At 50.8% G+C, this 20198-nt stretch overlaps 1 protein-coding gene across 2 annotated transcripts in view; it reads right to left on the bottom strand.

The window, feature by feature from the left end:
• Nucleotides 1-169: 169 nt before the first annotated feature.
• Asap2 (ArfGAP with SH3 domain, ankyrin repeat and PH domain 2) overlaps nt 170-20198 on the bottom strand; it is a 150364-nt gene continuing 130335 nt past the window's right edge. The window contains exons 18-28 of one of the 2 annotated variants that reach the window (XM_021661436.2): nt 18958-19043; nt 16608-16723; nt 15047-15114; nt 13933-14046; nt 12194-12449; nt 10057-10182; nt 8354-8519; nt 4352-4401; nt 3962-4032; nt 3596-3718; nt 170-2608 (exon numbers count right to left, since the gene is read on the bottom strand). In XM_021661436.2, the coding sequence (XP_021517111.1) occupies nt 2534-2608; nt 3596-3718; nt 3962-4032; nt 4352-4401; nt 8354-8519; nt 10057-10182; nt 12194-12449; nt 13933-14046; nt 15047-15114; nt 16608-16723; nt 18958-19043 (1251 nt within the window). In that variant the 3' untranslated portion in view covers nt 170-2533. The remainder of the gene's footprint in view (nt 2609-3595; nt 3719-3961; nt 4033-4351; nt 4402-8353; nt 8520-10056; nt 10183-12193; nt 12450-13932; nt 14047-15046; nt 15115-16607; nt 16724-18957; nt 19044-20198) is intronic. The other variant, XM_021661448.2, reaches the window with a different exon arrangement.

Raw genomic sequence — 20198 nt, 5'->3', positions numbered from 1 at the left:
CCGAACAGAAAGGTATTGCCAAGATAATACCCAGCACACTTGTGTGGATCTCAGAGTCAGAGAACCTTGGAGGAAGACTGTTGGTTCTCACAGGTGCCTTCAGAGGCTCTCAGGGTCCTAATCCTCTTTGATGAGTGCCAATGGTAACACTTTAAGGATGAAAACCATGTCCATTTAAAAGTACTTTATTTTCTTCCAGTCAAATGACTGGTTAACAGGAAGTCAATTTATTAAACATGCTCTAATTATAAATCACTGCATTAAAGACAATGAAAATAATCCGTTTAGGTTATACAGTATATACATTTGCGCTGCAGCTAGACCAACGTAATCAAGTGAATGAACTGAATATCATACATCTCAAAATAGCATTCGAGGCCGCAGGTCATTCTCTGCCCTCAACAGGTCACATTAGTCTGTGCACCCTATTTCTGAGTCATCTTCCCTCCAAGTCAGACCTGATGGAAAGTGGCAAAAAAAAAAAAAAAAAAAAAAGCCAAAATTCTGCAGCTGACGCTCATGAAATGTAAACTTTAAATATAAATAGATATCTACAATGTTTTCCTTTCAGTTAACTTTTTCTTTTCAATTTGCAAAGAGCAAATAACTACGAAAAGATAATTAGGAGGGAAGTCAATAGAATTTCTCTTCTGGTAAAAAGTACTATTCATTACTCCACAATAGCGCCATCAAATTAGAGAGTGGAAAAATATTTCCTAGGTATTTATGTACCAGAGAACCCGATAGGTTAGCCTGGGACTGCAGCTATAATGTTGACAGAAGTCAACCTGATTCCTCAGAGAGCTGGCACCAGGCCACCGAAGACTGATGATACAGATGCACGTGGGGGCGGGGCAGGTGCGCCGGAAACGAGGTACTGGGAAGTGCAATGTGCAAAATGCATCCGTTCACGCTCGTAAGTCTACGAGAAAAGTCACTAGAAGGGCTCAAATGACAGAAATTAACAAGTAGTAAAAAGGGATGTAGTGTTGGGAGAGAGAGACTTACAGATGTAACACGCTTTTTTTTTTTTTTTTTTACCCAGAATCTGAAAGACAGGAAGCAATCACTATATAACATCATAAGCCATTCCAGTTTGTCCTGTTTTCTTTGAAAGAAACAAAGAAAGGAAAGCTCTGTGCTTGGACGGGCCTTGCACAGAGAATAGAGACGGAGCTGTGTCAGTCACGGGCGCCACCTCGGCAGCGTCACCGCCTTGCCGTCAAGCTTACACCTAAATCTATGCCTTTTGCTTAACCTCCAGCTTTTGTTAAAACCCTATGCTTGCCTCTTTATTCTGCAAGAGTGCCAGAATTTCCCATATCCCTACTGTGACTCTTACGCTTAGTTATTAAGTAGAGGTATGACAGTCAAGTTCATGAAACTAATGAGTTTTGATTTTTATCATATACAACCTAGTTCCCCTCCCCCACCCCACATATTGCAAGTTTCAGAGTGATGCGATGGCCTTACCTAGTGTAACTGGGATGTTCAGGGGTACTGTGCTCCCCAAGACCTACAGATTTCTGATATGCTCTTGAATACAAACAACTGGACAGGCTAAATTCAAGACAGTGTGGCTACCATTCCTTTTGGAGAACCCTATTAACGACAAGACACTAAGCTGAGCAGGTGTCCGTGGGAGCTGGGAAGGGAAGGCCGCGGCATGTGCCAGGACACGGGGAGGAACGTGCTTCTTACAGTGCTCTGCACCACGTACCCTATTAGTGTACGGTTGCTTTCTGCGTGACGGGGGACGCTGAAGGAGGCTAAGACACCTAAGGCATACAAGCTAGTTTAAAGGGCTGTTTTGCAATCCATCATCTTTAGTTTTTAACCAAATTCAGGAACTGCAGTTTAAAAATACCTGGTGCAGAGCAGACTGCTTTTAGCTCTGCTGTAATAACCCATCAGCAGTAGTATGCTAGGTATGACTGTCCACAACAACGGGTCATACATGCATGCAGGGGATCATGGCAGCTGCCACCTCACAGGTGCAGGAAAGTACCAGGCTAACGTGTAAGCTTTGCCAAGTTGCTCTAAACAGACACTGGCTGAGTTTCAAAGGAATATGTGTCTTTAAATGTGAATGGATGGCATTTGTGGACAAAGTCCGGGGCAGGTCAACAGACTTGGAAACAGCATGGTGCTGGCTTGTTAAACAAGGTAACCAATGTCAGAACTGGGCTAAGGAAAGCTGTAAGAATCCCCCAAATTTGTTTAAGCTTCGTTTAGGCTCAGCTACTCCTGGCAATGCAGGATCCTGGGTATATAGTTAAAATAGCTTCTCGTTCCCCCCTTTTAGGAAATTCCGCTTTTCCTAGTAAAAGTATAGCAATGTTGCGTGAAAACCACAACTTAGAAAACAATCTGCTTATATATAAAAAATGCCTTTGAGTTTTCAGAACGGAACAGTATGATGAGAAGATGGGCTGCCGTACAGCACGACCCATGAGACTGTCTGTGGCTTGTCTTGGTACCAATAACAAAATGGAACTTAATGGCTAAACAAAGGCTTTTGTTCAGTGGCAGTCTAGTCGGCAATAAAGTGCACAAATGACACAGGAAAGGCTCCTTTGCGGCTGGGGTCTCCATCGATGTGGCCAATCTGAAATGAGCAAGCTTTGGTTACGAGTGGTGCAAGCTTGGAGGGGGACACAACATTCCTGTGTCTGTTTGGAAGAATTTCTTCTGCCAAAGAATGACAGCAAGACAGCTATGCTATACTTTCTTTTTCCTTCCTGCCCGTGCTTCCTAGAGTGCCTGCCTCCTTCCAGAAAGGTGAAGGCAGCCACACCAACAGCCTTGCCCCAGACCCACTGGTGGCAGAGAACACAGGGGTCAGATCGCAGAAGGGGGGGCTTGCAGGAGGGGCAGTTACAGATCAAAGGCCTTGAGATGGACAAGCAGGATCCTCCCCAAGTCCTGAGGTATCCGAGCCTTGTCCACGGGGCAGGGACATGAGTGGCCACTGGGTGGCAGTCCCTGCTCTCCATGTACTCTGTTCCCCTGGTGTGTTCCACAGCCCCACCCGCCTCATCACTGCTGCTTCTCACAGCATCTTTGCCACAGCGCTGTGGACAGCTTCCGTGCAGAAATGATGTCACCCAGTCTATAGATCTGTGTACCTGCTGCCAAGGTCCCCAACCGGTAAGTGCCCGTGCCACTCTCATCCCAGGAGCATGATGGACTCTGGCGGCACGAGCACTCTACCCTGGAGCCCGGCTCTCTGGATGCCTTCCTCCACAGACTGGCAGTGAAGGGCTGCGTGTGGGAACCTGGAACCTCAAAGCTCTCAGTGCAGGTCAAGCGTGCCCTAAAAATGTAGCCCAAGTGGTCTACCCATCATAATAGAGAGGTAGGCACCTGAGGACAGATCAGGCCCACTCAGGAGAGTGCCCACACAGGAGACACCAGAGGATGCGGAAGGCACTGCACACCAGTCTAGCAGCACCAGACCCAGACTGCCAAGGCCGAGAGCTTCCATCATGCACAGGCCCTGTGGCCCCACCCTGACTTAGGTACAGCCTCCCCTCACCGTGACCCCATGCCCTTGACTTACGCACAGGGCCCCCGTGCCCTCTCCCCTACTCACCCACCACTCCTGATCCTCTTCCCCATCCACAATGATCACATCCCCCTCAGAGAAAGTCAGCTCATCCGGGTTGTCGGCCACGCAGTTGTAGAGAGCTTTGACTCGCTTGGGTTTTGACTTGGTCTGCATCAGAAGAGGAAGGGTGAAGGCTAGTGTGGCAGGAAGCCAAGTCCTCAGGTAGAGACCAGGCCTCTTGCCTTCCGCTTGCCTCCTGAGCCAAGTACCCTGAACTGGGAAACCCACAAGAGAGGTCAAGCAAGCTCCCCGCCCGCCCCCCCCCCCCCCAGGAGAGATGGTACCAGAAAGCCTGGCTGCCTCGGAGCCCTGTAACTAGTGAGGGGCAGGATGGCAGGCGTGTCCACTCACCGCCTGTGACTTTCTAGGCATGGGGGCTGGGGGCTGCAGGGCCATGGCGTTGGACAGAGGACCTGAAGCTTCTGTTGAGAGAAATCCACTGCGTTAGGGCCAAGACTAAGCAGCTTCACGAGACACCCCTCCTCCGCCCCCATCCGCTCTAACTGTAAGACAACAACTGTAAGTATCACAGGGTTATGTCTGAAGGCGGGGACCTCCACAAATTTGGCTGTATCAAGAGAAAAGCCCTGGAAAAGGCGGAGAACTTCCTGCCTTCACAGTTCGAGAAACTTAAGCTACTAGGCCCAGACCAGGGCTGGCTGAGCAGCTACCTAGAAATCCACTGGCTCTCCTACCCCACCCCCCACCCCAGAATCAACCTGATCCAAGCTAAGTAATTACCAGGTCCTCGTGGCTGGCCTTTGTTGATAAGTGGGGTTAGCTTGTCAGTCCTACAGGGAAGGAAATACAGACTTGTTGAGCACGGAGGCTACCTGCTCGATCTTACTCCCTCCATCAGGGAAGCCCCCCTCATCAGGGCTCAAGCTTTTCTTGCTGTATCCCATCATGGGTGCTGCCTCCACATTCTTGTAAAAAGGAAAGGTCCGGAGCAAAGTGCTGGATCCTGATGCTAACATGGGCCAGAAGGCTAAGCAGCTATCTCTGCTTCCCTTCACCGTTTGTTTAGTCCAGCTTGAGCCTTCAGTGTTACGTGAAAGGGAGGGGCTGAAACTTCATCTCAGGCCTGGGATGTACAGGCCTGGATGTGGCTCTGCGCAGGCATCACAAGTCAGTGCCGCCCATGCCTGAGCTCCCGTGACGCCTGCTCTGGGAACCAATGTTGGGGTCCACAGGCTGACCACAGGCCTGTCGCCCTCCGTGTCCAGCATCTCCTGTGGCCGTGCCGTGGACACAAACAAGGGGGCAGATGGCAAAGGGGGCGGCATGCACTCAGACCTGCCACTGGAAGAGACGCAGGGAAGTAGCTTTTCACCTGGAGAGGGCAGGACACCTGCTTCGTTCGTTCTCTAAGAAGGGACTACGGTCTTGGAGGGCTAAGAAAGAAACTTTATCCTCCCGGCCTAGCGGGGCTGGTGGGACCTAGCAGGAAGCAAGACAAACAACTGGGCAGGCAAGCCTTGGGAGGGGCTGAGGAAGCAGGGAGGCGGCCTGGGATGGCATTCTTTCCACAGCAGGTCACTTCCTTCAGAAGCTTCCTCTGCAGCCCCAGTGAGACTATCTGGGTGCTAGTGTCTACAGCCTCGGGATGTAGAGGAAAAGAACAAGACTTGGTTGTATTCTTATTTTCAAGGGGCTGAAAAACCCTAAGAGCCTCTGCTTGGGGCTCAGTTTGATTCCACTGCCTCTGGGCACGCATTAAGCTGCGTGGCCAACTTCCTAGTCTGTGGTCAACCCAGCTATGAAGGGCTCACAAGAGGTACTTAGCAGAGAACCGTAGTCAGCCAGCCTTGCCCTCAAAGGCCAGGTTAAAGCAGAATGCACCCAACTCTCAGGAGGAAGAAGGGTCGAAAGTTCAAGGCCAACCTAGGCCAATACAAAAAAAAAAGTAAAAAGCCAAATGATACATTTTGTAAGTTTGTCTCTGTGGCAACTATTCAGCTTTGCTGCCTAGGTGGGAAGGCACCATGGATGTTTTGTCAGCATACTGAGTGTGCCGTGCCAACAAAGCTTCACCTACAAGTGTGGTGGTTTAGACGAGAATGACCCCCATAGGCTCACATATTTGAATACTCGGTCCCCCAGTTAGGTGGAAGTATTTGGGAAGGATGAGGAGGTGTGGTCTGTGTCACTGAGGGTGGGCTGTGAGGTTTCAAAAGCCCATGCCAGGCCCGGTTAGCTCTCTCTCTGCCTTGTACCTGAGTATGAAGATGTGTGTTCTCAGCTACTGCTCCAGGGGCTGCCTGCCTGCCTGCCTGCCTGCTGTTATGCTCCTCACCCTGATGATCAAGGACTCTGCCTATGGAACTGTGAGCCCCCATAAATGCCTTCTTTTGTAAGTTGCCTTGGTTATGGTGTCTCTCTTCGCAGCAAGAGAAAAGAAGCTAAGACACAGGTACTAAAATCTTAAGTCCCAGGAACTTCACATGCCATGAAACATTCTCATCTGAAAATTTTACCCACCACTGTCAGTACAAACCCCACTGACAGCTTGTGACTCATGGACATAAGCAGTAGTGGCAGCTTGCCTGTGGGCCTGCTCTCGCTGGCTCCTGCTCTAAAGGAACAAATATGAAATGACAGATTTATATCATGTTCAAAATAATGGGGGGGGGGATCTTTATGAAGAATACACACCATGTCCTCCTTTAAATGGAGCTCTACCGGCAGTGGCAGCCTGGTTCCGCTCATCCATACCCTCGCATCGTCTGCTCTGTCGTCCCTACCTTCCTTCTCAGTTGGATTAAAACCAGTGAGACAGCACTGGACAGAGAACTCATCCACAGTCCTAGCTTGGCTCTTACGGGCCCTGGGGAAGTGGCTAGGAGGAGGATCCTGGGACCTGGCGCTTGCTGGCTAGTACCACTGTTCTCATCTGCCTGGGGAGTGCCAGGAGTCCACTGTTTCTTGTCCATGACTTTTAGACATGACCTGGCCCCTTAAAAAGAACATCTCGGAGCCAGAGAATCCAAGAACATTACAAGAGTCAGAGGAAGGAAACAAAGGGACCAGGAGAGGCACAGGCCATCTAGCATAGAGGCTTGGGACGCATGCTCGTCACGGTGTCATTCAGCAGCGAACCTTACTTCACCGTTGACAAATAGTGCAGCGAGGACGTGTGCTTTGGGCTGCAGAAGGGTGTCTTGGCAAAGCAGTACACGCAGCATTCTGATTTAAAACTGTCAGACTGTGGCCTGGGGCTGCTGCTCAGCGAGGAATGCATTCACAGGCCCAAAGCTCTGGGTTCCATCCCCAGGATCACAAAGGAAGTGGGATGGGAGTGAAAGAAAAAGACGGAGAAGGAGGGAATAGCATATATTAAAAAAAAACAAAAAACAAAAAAAACTTCCATTTCCCAAGCAAAAGAATTAGAAATGAAAATTCAAACCAAATGTACAAAGAACTGAAAAGGAAAGAATGCTAGAAGCTACAAATGTCAGGATGATTTATAATTGACCCAGCTGACCAAGCAGGGGACTCCCACACACGTTTAAGGAAAGGCCTGGAATACAGTCCCAGGTGTACGGTGATATCCCCGTCAGGCCAAGAACCTCTGGAAGATAGGGTAGGTCATGCAGCGAGCAAGAGAATTCACCAAGAATAAACAAGAACAAAAACCCCAAAGCTATGTAAGGAGCTGGAAGACCCCTGGACTCCCAGGTGCCCCTCCCCAGTAAACTGAAGACAGCTTCCATTCCAGGGAGGGCACAGCACAGGGCATTTTACCCGAGGACGCTAGGGGCAGCTGGTGAGAACATCCCGAAAGCAGAGGGACCAAGTATGACATTAATTTTAACGTGGCTCCCAGAAATCGTACACCTTTTAGGCAGACACCAAGAACCTGAGTTGCCCAAGAGAAAAGGGGAAAAAGAAAATTCGCTCAGAGTTCTGTAGACAAATAGCCACACCGCCTCATGTTAGGCTCTGGGTATGAAATGTTCCCCCAAAAGGTTCTCACGTGAAATGTCTGAGCAGCGTAGCCACAAAAACAAAGACTTTCAAACAAAATCCACTTTCTCCTATAAAAATATAGATTAAGAGATTTAGAGATGGCTCAGTGGTTCAGAGCATGGTTACTCTTCCAGAGGGCATGGGTTCGATTCCCAGCACCCACATGGTGGCTCACACCATCTTTAACTCCCAGTTCCAGGAATCTGGCGCCTTTATCTGGCCCCCTCAGGCACCAGATACGTATGCAGTGAGCACACATGCAAGCAGGCCAAACACGCAGACACAGAGTAAAATATAAAAGTTTTAGATTCTTTCAAAAAGGGTCACTAGATCCCTTTGCAGTGTGTGCACAAAAGAGAAAGCCCTTGTCTACGGAAAACATCTAACGGATGCTGCGGAGGGACCATGCAATCAAAATCAAGATCATGTTTCCAGACAGCACAACAGAGACCCAGCAGGACCTCGGGTCTTGAGAACTCGGCTCCAAAAAATCCCAGTTTTGATACACAAAAATCTAAGTTCATTTTCAACAAAAACAAAACAAACAAACAAAAAAACGAAATAAAACCTCCTCACTGGAGAGCCGAGCAGTAGGGTCCATAGCACTTGACCTCTCACCCTAGCATGGTAGAGACACGGGAGATTTCTGGGGCTCAGACAGAAATCCCAACAGATGGAGAAATGGGGCCAATGCCATTGGAAGCCCTCTGAATGTGAGAGGCAGTGTTGCGGATGTGGCCGGGCACAGAGTGGCCAGGCAGGGGCAGTGGTTACCCGGAAGCTGGCTTCTTCTGAGGCAGGCGGCTGGGTGGCTGGGGTGGCAGGGGCGGGGGCTTGCTCTGCGAGGCCCCGGCTTGGGAGGACTTGCTTGGCTGGCTCATGGCTTCTAGCGTGCCTGACGTCTTAGCCGTAGGAGGGGGTGGTGTGGTAGTCAGGGAATCTGTGGAGAGGAAAGGGGGAGGAAGAGAGTGAGCCCCCTAAGTCCCATCCATACCTGGTCTTTCTGGAGCTTTCTCCCTTCTCTAGCACTCACTCTTCTGAGAACACCTATGGCTGCTTCTCAGCCTGTCTCCTCTGGGAAACCACAAGGAGGGGCAGACCAGTAAGGGGCGCAGAGCCTCAGCTACCACTGTGTGTGTGTGTGTGTGTGTGTGTGTGTGTGTGTGTGTGTGTGTGTGTGTGTTTAGCCAGGAACCTGTGGAGGGGCCAGTCCTTGATTCTGTGTTCACCTGCCCGTAAGCCAGCTGAGGGGGCAGAGTCCGAAGCTAGCCACACCCACCATCTGCCCTGGGGAGTCCAGAATGCTTGGGCCAGGGCTCTTCTTGCATCAAGGGAGCCAGCCCCCAGAAAGGAGCAAAGCCCTAGGCACCCCACTGGCCTGTGGACAGTCTAAGGACAATCTGTGACAATCCACCTGGTATGGGGTCCCTAGTCTGAGTGCAGAGGTGATGGTTTCTATTACTATTACTGCATTTTTAAAACAGGCTATGGCTGAGGCAAAGTGATGACTTCCAAAGTGGGCAGAGCTCTTTAAAAAACAAAACAAAACAAAACAAAACAAAACAAAACAAAATCAACAAAGAGTGCGGTCATGTGCCTGGGCCTTCCTTCATACCACCTATCTCTCAGAAATTATGGATCCCCAGGCCCTTGACAGTGGCTTGCCTCAGGATGGAAACAGACATACAGAACAAGATGGACTATGGGGAGGGGGGAAAAATGAAAGGATCTATTTTATGGTCTCTCTCCCTCTCTCTTTCTTCCCTTTTCCATTTTAATGGAAAAGCCAAGTTAGATTAGCCCAGGAAGACCATATTGAGAATCTCCTCGATGGCTGACCCGAGCATACTGCAGTTGGATCCTGCCCCAAATCCCTCTGCAGAACTTTCTGGACATACTGTCCCTGCTGCTGCTACCCTCTTGGCAATTCCTGCAGAAGGGCTAGAGCCACTTTCTGTATAAGCCACAGGCACCATGGCCTAGGAAGAGCCTCAGCCCTGGAAGCAATAGAGCCAGAGATGTGGGACTTCCTTAGGCCGCGGCAAAGTAGGAAACAGACAGGGCTGGTGTCATTGGCCCGGTGAAAAGTGTCTGGCTCTGCAGCAGGAGAAAGGCCCTTTCCTACTGTCTGTCTCCCGGCGTTGGGAACTGCCAACCACACACTGGCATGACTGAAATGACCGCTCCCAAATAAACCACTACATAGCCAGAGGAACTGAAGGTGTGGATGCTGTTAAAATGAATTGCGAGACGGAGTAGAGAATGAGCCATCTCGGGGGTGGCGAGGGAGTGAATGGGGATCTGCGGCAGAGGCTGCCGGGGCTGGGGCCACGGGCAACACCTGGTGTGTGTCTGTGGACAGCCCACAGCTGTCTCCCCCAGCTGGCTGCCAACAGTGGCCCCTGTCGTCCAGACTCCTAAGGCCCACTGGCAAGAAAGGAAAAAGGGAATTAAAAAAATATCCAAAAAAAACGTACTGGTAGATGTCACTCGCAGCGGTGGGTGGACAGCTGGCAGATCTGACGAAGATCGCTGCCTGCTGGCACCGTCCACACCTACAGAGTTTGTCTTCCACGGGGTGTTAGCCGAGGTGGCTGCCTGAACTAAACCCACACGCGCGCACACATGCACACGCACGGAACAAAAACAGAAACAGAACACTTTGTTATTGATCCTCTCACTCATAAAAGGTCAACATGAGCCTTCTAGAACAGCGACGGGGCCCTGAGATTTACCCTTTCCTCCAGTGGGGAAAGTGAGACGCCGCAAAGAACAAAATGTAACAACGAATAAAAGAGGCGCTCCAGGGAACGTTCACAGGGGGCCTTCTCAATTTGATAGTCAACATCTAAAAAGATAGCATAGTTTGAAGAAGGAAATAGATACCCATAAGTCTACTGAGCATTGCTTTGGATGTACGGAACTTCTGCTCATCAATGCCCTCCTATGGCCTCCCACTGTGGGCCACAGATGCTGTTCTCGGCCAGTGTGGACAAGAGGAAGGGCGTGTTCCAAATACGAGGGGCAGGGCTCTCCCCCAGGCTCCTGGAACATGTCTGCCTGGAAATCAGCATAGACGGTCCACTAGCTTCAGGTGATCCCCACAGCGATGACGCTTACCGTGTGCCATTCGCTGAGATGCACAGGGGTGGCCCTGTGCCAAGGGGGAGGGCTGGGCCTGGCAGTGTGGAGACACAGCAGCCCCAGGGCTGGGCGGGAGCCTTCCCACTCCTACGGTAAATTCTGCGTCTCAGGGTGGGACATGGGGAAACATCAGCGCTAACCCCACCCCGGGGTGTGACCACTCCATCTTCACACCAAGTATGGACTTCGGGGCAGGAGAAAGGCAGAACAGGGGTGTCATTTACTTCATGTAAAGAAAAAAAAAAAAAGCTAAAAATAGAATGGCAAAAAAGTGTGGAAAAAAAATCTGCTTCCAGGACTGCAAGAAATCAAGATGAGGAGCTGACCAGTCCTTGCCTTCCACCCACGGGAGCGAATGCAGTCTCTGTCACAGGGCCAGCACAAGCCTCTCCTGGGAATGCCTATAGATTCCCAGTCTCTGGGACACTGGGCCTGTCAGAATTAACACACCTCTCCAGGTCAAAGAAGCAGTGAGATGCCTAAAAGGGGCTGCACTGCCCCAGACAGCCTGTAGGAGGCGACAGAGAGCGCTTCTTATGCCCAGGAGGAATCAATGATCTGTGGGAGGTGCTTGTACATGTTTATGTGCGTGTGTGCGCGCGCGCGCGTGCGTAGGGCCTGCTCTTCATGCCTGTGGCTCCTTCTTGATTCGCCTCTTTGGGCCTCCCTGAGTGCAGGACAGTGACACCTGTGGCCTGTTCAGTTGGCCTTCCGGCTACTCAGCACCCAGTACCATCCCACACTCCCCAGCTGCCGCAAGAAACAAGGTACGGTGTTTTTATGCACAGCAGCCGCAGCCCGGGGACAGCAAGCGGAAGCTGCTACTCTTAAGGCCCTGAAGCCTACCATCTGGGCTGGACTGGCCACTTGCTGGCTCCTTCAAGAAGCACAGAGGCAAACTGTTTCGTGTTTCCGTGTTTGTAAAAGCAAGCAAGCAAACAAACAAATTTGTCCGGTGTATCTGCCATGTGGAGACGGGGTTGCTTCGTAAAGCTTTTCACACTTAAAAGATATCAGGAGGGCCCACACTTTCCTGTTTCTACAATTAGGCTGAGCATCGTTCCCCAAACGGCTACTTTTTCCTCCTTCGCCTCAATGGTGTTCTAGGGAGATACTAACTCATTACAGTGCTTCAAGCTAGCCCTGAGGAAGAAGGGGGATAATCAGGACACCAGGAGGAGACTGATCGGGGAAAGAATGACAAGAGCACTGTGGGAAGGGCAGCAGTGGGCGCCCTAGCTGACCGTCTGCAGGTCGGCCCATCACCTCTGGTTTGCCTGGGCAGCCTGGCATTGCCCCATGCATTCTGCCCGAGTAAGAACCCAGGCAGGATCGCTACTGGTGTGGCATGTTAAAAATAACAATTCCTGAAGGAAGAGAAAAGAAAATCACTACAAAATAAACATCCACACATCAAACTTCTCAAAGCCAAAGCCCATATGCATTTGTGGGGGACTCAAAAAAGTATACCTTTGCCACCAACATTCCGAGGTGGGAGTGGGGGTGCGCTGGTGGTGCCGGGGGGGATCGACTGGGAGGAGGGCGGGCTGCCACTCAGGATGGCTCCGTAGGTCTCATTCTGCAGGATGCTGGGCCCGAAGGCCCTCTGCTTGTCCTTGGTGAGGTTTGTGGTGTCTCTGGCCAAAGACACAGCGTTGGACTGAAACTGGCTGGACCCCAGCTGGTAGAAGCTGACAGGCCGGTCCTCCCGCCGGTTGGGACTGGGCTGCAGGGGAACGGCAGGGCAAGAGCGTGAGACGGAGCTATGGCTTCCTGTGAGTCAGACCAACTCAACAGTGAACACTCACCCATTGCGGTGGGAACCATTTCATCCCTACGCTGCTGCATTTGAGCTGTGAGACTTTAACGTTCACTCTTCTTGTGTCTTACAATTACACACACACACCTCAGGCAGTGGTTTACTAATTGCAATTCTTTATTGTGTAAAGAACTTCAAGATAGAGCTTATGAACCAGCTCTCTCACTCAGTCTAGCTCTATGCTGTCCTTGAGGCCAAACACACTTTCTTATGTGACAGAATGGCTCTGGCCAGTGAGCAGCAATCAGTCTCCACCAGCACTGTGCTTCATTCAGTGCAGATCAACAAGTGCTTTTCACATTCCCCTGAGATGATGAGCTGTTGAGACCCCAATAAATCAGGGGTCAGTAAATCCTGACCTCAGGGATACCGTATCACTTGCTTTAAAAAAAAAAAAAAAAAAAAAAAAAAGAACAGTGTGTTCTCTGTATAGTGTGTGCCTATACATGGATAGACACATGTGTGGGGGCCAGAGGGAACTGTGGGGCTCAGTTCTCTCCTTCCACCATACGAGTCACCTTCCTGCTTTTATAAATAAAGATTTATTGAGATGCAACCATGTCACATCATTGCAGATCTGTACTGTAGAGAAATACTAAGTACAGATGTTAAACGCTTTTCCACCCCAGCCTTCAGAAATGATTTTTTTCCATGTGTACCTACTAATCATCCTTGTTTATACTTTACATTACAGTCCTATGGGGGGGGGGGGTGAAATATCAAACCGTAAAAATGTGTTCAACAAGGTCTTTCCTCTCATTTTAAAACAGAGCACGCTGGCACACCTGACAGTATGCTGCATTGGGGGCAAAGAAGGGTCCTGGCCAAGGGTTAAGGGTTCGGAGGGAGGCTGCCTGAACTTGGCTCTGCACCACAGACCCGCGAGAAGGTGGCATCATCCTGACGTACCCCCAGCGATGCTTGGCAGTGTGTGTGATTAGGGAGCTCGACCAGGGCCGGGGCCCCTGCAAGGCTGTGTGAGAACGGCCCTGTGCTTTTGGCCGCGGTGGCCTCTCTGGAGGCTTTCAAGTCCCCCTCCAATAAAGAGTTGGATCCAGTGAACTTCTAAAGGCTGTTTGTTGAGCGGTTCCCACTTGGTGGTTTCTAGGGTCACTCGGGTAAACACGACCAGCTGAGTGAACATTGTCACCTGCCCGGAGGACCAGACTATACAATGCCTCCAGAGAAAGCGGGATCCTCTCCCCCACTCCAGCACCTGACCACACCTCCCGAGTAACAGCAACCGGTGATCACATAATGGCCGGAGGCAAGGAGAGAAGTGAGCAGGGGCAGACCGGAACCCACCCAGACCAACACACACACACACACAGGACAGCAGGCCGGGGGCCCAGCCCTGAAGCTCACGGAGCCGCTTGGCTGGGGCGCAGACCTGTGGCTTCTCCTCCACGTCGTCGTCACTCTCGTCCAGGTCCTCGTGCAGCAGCCGCCATTCGTATTCAACGTGGACGTGGGAGTTAAACCTCCCTGACAAGGCCTGAGTAAGCTGGGGAGGAGGAGGAGCGCTCAGTGTCGCTGGGACGGACCCCTCACAGGGTGTCCTGACCAAGAACGGACAGGCCAGGGAGGAGGGCTCATTTAAACTCCCGGGTCTCGCTGGAGGTCCCCGTCCCTGACTCGAGGTTAAAAACTAAATAAGTTGATGGGTAGCATCTAGGCGGGCACCTGTTTATCCTGATCTAGTTCTGAGGCACCAAGAGTTCTGTGGGTTGGGTGCTTACTGTATACACCTGCTTTTACAAAACTCAAAACAGCTCTCACGGTAACCTTACAAGGGAGTGTAACTAACTCAGCTTCACAAACGAGGCCACAGCCTGCACGTGTGTGTGTGTGTGTGTGTGTGTGTGTGTGTTCCCCATTCAGACTCTGCAGCTCCTTCCACTGCCCACAGGACCTCTTCTTCCAGAGCGGAAGAGGAACACAGATTGACCCGTGTGCTATGGGTTGAAGGGTAAAAGTAGGGAAACCAGCTGCACATGCTCTGAAGAAGAGAGCGAGGCGCTCACGAGAACCAGATAACTGGGAGGCCCGGCCCAGCCCTTGCTCCAGCTGCCTAAGGAGCCTAGGAGCCGTCATGTTCAATAAGCACATGCTGAGGCGGGTCGCCACCTGGCTGGCAAGGATTCCCCTGAGTGCTCCTCCAGCCCACCTGTACTGAGCATGCCCCAGGTGTGCATTTTTTGTTTTTAGATTTATTATGTATTTATTATGTATACAATGTTGTCTGCATCTATACCTGTATAGGCCAGAAGAGGGCACCAGGTATCATTATAGATGGTTTGAGCCACCATGTGGTTGCTGGGAATTGAACCTATGATCTCTGGAAGAGCAGCCAGTGCTACATAACCTCTGGGCCATCTCTTCAGCTCCCCGGGTATGAACTGTGGCACACGCTGTGCCCTGTCGGTGCTGTCCTGGGAGACCAGCTCTGCTCCACTCCCCCGATCCATCACGCCCCAGGCCGCATGCCCACGGCAGATGCTCACCAGCTCCTCACAGTGCTCATGCTTGAGCCGCCGGGCGATGTCCAGCGGCGTCTCTCCTGACTCGTTGGCTGAAAGTCAAGGGAGGGGAAAGGAAAGAGCAGAACTTTGGCCTTTACGTTTTGCATATGAAACATCCCTGAAGACTCGGGTGTTGAAAGCTGAGCCCCAGCTGGTGGCGCCATTGAGAGTCAACTGGATCCTGCTTTCCGTGTTTCTCAGCCGTACGTGTTTCATCTTTTGAAAACTCTGCTTAGTTCTGTAGCCCATTTTATTAGACAGGGTGTGGTGGTTTGAAACCACACGGCCCCCATGGACTCGTGTGCTTGAACGCTTGGCCCATAGGGAGGGGCATTATTAGGAGGTGTGACAGGCTTGCTGGAGAAGTGTGTCACTGTGGGGGCGGGCTTTGAGGTCTCCTATGCTCAAGCTACACACACCATGGCACGCGGCCCCCTTCTGCTGCCTGCGGGTCAAGATGTAGAACTCTTGGCTCTTCCAGCACCATGTCAGCCTGCACGCTGCCATGCTTCCTGCCATGATGATAATGGAGGGAAGCTCTGAAACTGTAAGCCAGCCCCAATTAAATGTTTGCCTTTCTAAGAGCTGCCATGGGCATGGCGTCTCTTCACAGCAAATAAAATGCCAAGACAGAACCACCTCATTAAACTAAGCAGGACTAGTGGAATGCAGTCAGGTTAACCTGGGCAGGGCTGGCTGTCACTTGTACAGGGTACAACCGAGTAGAGTAACTAATTTTGAAAGAAGTGTCGAGGCAGCCAGCCGTTGCCCCAGTTCCAGTTATCAACGGAGCAGGAGCAGCGCAGTGAGTGCCACCAGCCCCACACTAGAAGGTGGTGAGCCTTGTAGACCAGACATCTGAACTGGCCCTTCCTTCTCTGTAAGTCTCTGTCAACAAGCTTTGCTTGTTTGTTGCTTTTCTTTCAGACAGGGTCTCTCTAAATAGCTCTGGCTGGCTGGAACTCTCTGTAGAGACTAAGCGGGCTTCAAACCATAGTGATCCCCCTGCCTCTGGCTTCCAAGTGTATGTGCCACCATGTCTGGCTTCATTAGTTTCATATGCGTGGCTTTTGAGCCGAACATGTCCCGTTTTTTATGCTTCTTGTTTAGTTCAGTAGTTTTCCAAATACTTCGCCAGGAACCAACCACAGATGGACGGCTCCAGGTAAACTGTGCCTTGGCAGTGTCAGAGGGTCAAGGGCCCACAGCTGAGGGACTAGGAGCTACCAATGGAAGGAGGGGCACAAGAGCACATCTTCAAAGAAAGGCTAGTTTGATCTTGGGAGGTGAGCCAGGGCTGCACAGCTGACCTGTACTCATCCAGCTCAGGGCTTTTCTGCAAGGCCTAACGTTAGTACTGCTGAAGCCTGCAGGTTAAGCCAGACAGGAGCCTGTTGATGCCCAGGACAGGCCACACTGTGGGATAGGTAGGGAGAGGCACTCCTTCTGCTCTGAGAACTGCTCCTCACAACAACAGAAGTGCAGAGCTGCAGAAAGAGGCCGAAAGAGCCACTTGCATGCCAGCAGACTCCAGGCAGCTTACCGATCTCGATGGACGCCTTTCCCCGAAGGAGGAGCTTGAGACATTCGGCGTTGTCGGTCAGGCAGCAGTAGTGCAGGGCCGTGCTGCCCTTGCCTGTCTGTTTATCCAGGTTCCCACTGCTCGGAACAGGGACAGGAAAGAGGGTCATAAGCCACAGGACTGAGAGCTGTCCTGCCGACTTTGGAAAGACGTGTGAGTTGAGTAGCAGTTTATCAAACCCACAGTGTGTGGGCACTAGGCTGGCTGGCAGGAAGGCAGCTGGGGAACAGCCTGACTGAGAGAGAATGAAAGGAAGGCAGAGGAGACCGACAAGGAACCGTGGCTGTGCTGTTGCCGAGTTTGGGTTAGAGCAGCGATTCTCCACCTGTGGGTCCTACGCCTTTGTGAGTTGAATGACCCTTCCACAGGGGTTCTAAGAGCATCCTGCATATCGAATAGTTATGATTCATGGCAGTAGCAAAATTATAGTTATGAAGTAGCAATGAAAATAATTTTATGGGGGGGGGTCATCACAACATGAGGAACTATGTTAAATGGTTGCAACACTAGGAAGGATGAAAATATCCTTCCTAGAGGCTAAAAGACACCTGGAGCAATCTTGGTACCTCTGTCCTCTTCCCTGTTGGCCTGTGGTACCCAGACCACCACATCCACCATTCAATCTACATAAGTAGCCCTACCTGCCACACTGGAGAACAAGCAAACTGTTCATTTCTTTTATAAAATTATTTTATTTTACACGTATGGCTATTATGCTTGTGTCTATGTCTGAGCATCATGTTCCTGCCTGACACCAATGGAAACTAGAAGAAGGCATTGTATCCCCTAGGATTGGAGATATAGATGGTAACTGAGAACTGAAGCCGGGTCCCCTGGGAGAGTGCCCAGTGCTCTAACCCCTGAACCATCTCTCCAGGCCCTTTCATTTTATTTCCCATGTCTATCAGGGAAGGGAATGATACTGTTCAGTTTAGTGTCCCAAGGCTCCTACAAGCCTGCTGGCCCTAGGACGAGCCCCTGAAAGTGGGTGAAAAGGGAACACTTCTGAAGATTTCCACAAGTTTTTCTACCATAAAACAAGACTAGGTTATCCGAAGCCAAAGGTACATGTGTTCCACATACGTGATAAAAGCAATTACCATCTGAAGTGTCATCACTGCCAAGAAAGGACGGGGGCTTTGCATCCTCAGGCAGACAATTAGGAACAGAAGTGCCCAAGTGCCCTTGCTTTGGTACCCATTGCCCCCAGCTGCCTCTGTGTAAGAAAGAGCCACCTTTCCTTTCTGTTCTTTGTGCAGTTCTGAGGATGGAATTTGAGGTTTGTGCACGTGAGGCAAGCACTCATCACTGAGCTCACCCCAAACCACGGCCTATCCTGAAGCATCCTCTATCACTGTCTTCCTTCTATGTTAGAAGAGGAGAAATCAGACTTTGGCCCCAGAGGATATCAAATGTCCATGGAAGCAGCATTCCATGCCGGGCCCCAGGCTGGCCTCAGAGGAGAATGTCTAATTGACTCAGCCCTGAGTTGTGTGAACCTGGCCTTCACAAGGAGCTGCAGGCCTTCGGGGTGACTGTCCTGCAAGTCTTTCCACTGCCATTCTTTCCTGGAATGGCAGGGAAGGGCAGAGGCCACAAAAACTAATCATCCTCTGTTGCTCTTGTCACATGAGACCTTCCCATTCCACTTGCAACATTAACCATCATCCTCTGCTTAAGCACAGCTAACCCCAGCCACGATCAGGGAGACACAGTATAGGCTGAAGGGTCTTAACATGTGGCTTGCAGTGGCCAGGCAGGTGTACACACGGAAGCAGCACTCACTGAAAGACCGGGACTTCCGAGCAACTCAAAAGGCCGTTTCTAGTCAATGACTACAAGCGGCCTCTCAACCCAAAGGAGAGTTCCGATTTACTTCACTGAGGTCTGACTTACAATTCCTGGCTTGGGCCAGTGGCTCATGAATCTTTACCCCTCATACCTCTCAGCTATTGAGATGCCCTGTGGGGACTGATTTGGGCAAGAGCCACCCACATGAGAAACTGAGAAATGCTCATGTCACGGATGATGGCCCTGGCCCCCACATGGTCTTCCCTGGGGCTGGGAACTGAGCAGTCATGGTTCCCTGGAGTATCTCCTACACACTAGATATGGGATCTTACAGGTACCATGAAGGCCTTCTGTTCTCACCCTCCAGGGCTTTTCTAAGGAATTCCCATAATTCATATTTAAACCCGAGACATGAGCATCTTGGCAACACAACCCAAGTAGTGGAGACCGCATCTGGTCCTCTCCTCAGAAGCCCCAGAGAACAAGAACAAAGGCCCCCACTTAGTTTTGAGACACCCACCTGTTCTGGACCAGGAAGTCTACAATGTGAAGGGAAGTCCGGTCCACAGATCTGACTGCAAGATGGAGGGCAGTCTCGTCTGGCTCCTGAAATTCAAACCAAAACATTTGGAATTCCAGTGGCATCTTTCAACCCCAGGATCACCGAGGTGAAACGGCACGTTTCTCTTCCAAAAGCTTTTCCACCTTTTCCCTATGAAACATTTATCTACAGTACAGAGTGTCCTCTTTTTAATCTGAACAGCAACAGCATATGTGGTGGTTTGAATGAAAATGGCCCCCAATAGGTTCATATGTTTGAATACTTGGTCCCCAGTTGGTGAAACAATTTGGGAAGCATTAGAAGGTGTAGCTCTGGTGGAGGAGGTATGTCACTAGGGGTGGGCTTTAAAAAGATTTGTGACATTGCCGGTACAGTCAGACAGTCAGTCAGTCTGTCTGTCTGTCTCTGCCTTGTGGATGTATCTCAATATGTGAGCTCTCAGTTACTGCCCCGGCACCAGGCCTGAGTGCCTGCTGCCATGTTCCCCACCATGACAGTCATAAACTCCAGCCCTCTGAAACAGTAAGTCCCAAGTAAATGCTTTCTTCTACAAGTAGCCTTGGTCACAGCGTCTTATCACAGAAACAGAAAAGCAACTGAGACAGCATCACTTAAAGATTGGGCCCTATCCCCCCTTACTCATGGGAAGTAAGAAATGCAGGGGGTTTTAAGTCCAAGCCATTTCAATTGTGTCCCCACCTCAAGGAGAGGGAAAAGATAAACAGGAGTTGTTTCAGGCAGGTGGGTCAAAAAGTAGGGGGAAGGAGATAGCCAAAGCGCAGAAGGCACGAACAGGGAGGGTGGCTGCCTTTCTTCACTTGCCCTGTCTGCTCAGTGCTCTGGCAGTACTGGGCATGGGGCTTGAGTTTTCTCCTGAGAGAGAATGGGAGTGACACTAGCTAATATTTAGGAACAATGTGTGTCACCAGGAGAAAATAGTGTTACTATACCATGTCCCCACTCAAGGGATCTAGCTTAGCCTAGAATTCTGAATCGAACATGATGCCCTACCCAGTACCCTACCACACAGGATGAAGAATCCCCCAAGACCAGGATTTTCTGTGGAAGTGGTATGTGCCATGGGGACTCTGTCAGGAAGACCAGGAGACTTGACAGCTCCTTAGGTACTGACAGTAAGATACAGACATGATCCCAAGGGCAACACCAGGAGACTGGGGGAGGCACTCTACTCATCCCTT

The sequence above is a fragment of the Meriones unguiculatus genome, chromosome 1 (assembly GCF_030254825.1).
Source record: "Meriones unguiculatus strain TT.TT164.6M chromosome 1, Bangor_MerUng_6.1, whole genome shotgun sequence".
NCBI classification, from domain to species: Eukaryota; Metazoa; Chordata; class Mammalia; order Rodentia; family Muridae; genus Meriones; species Meriones unguiculatus.
The sequence above is the reverse complement of the archived record's forward strand: the minus strand, read 5'-3'. Positions and strand labels throughout refer to the sequence as shown.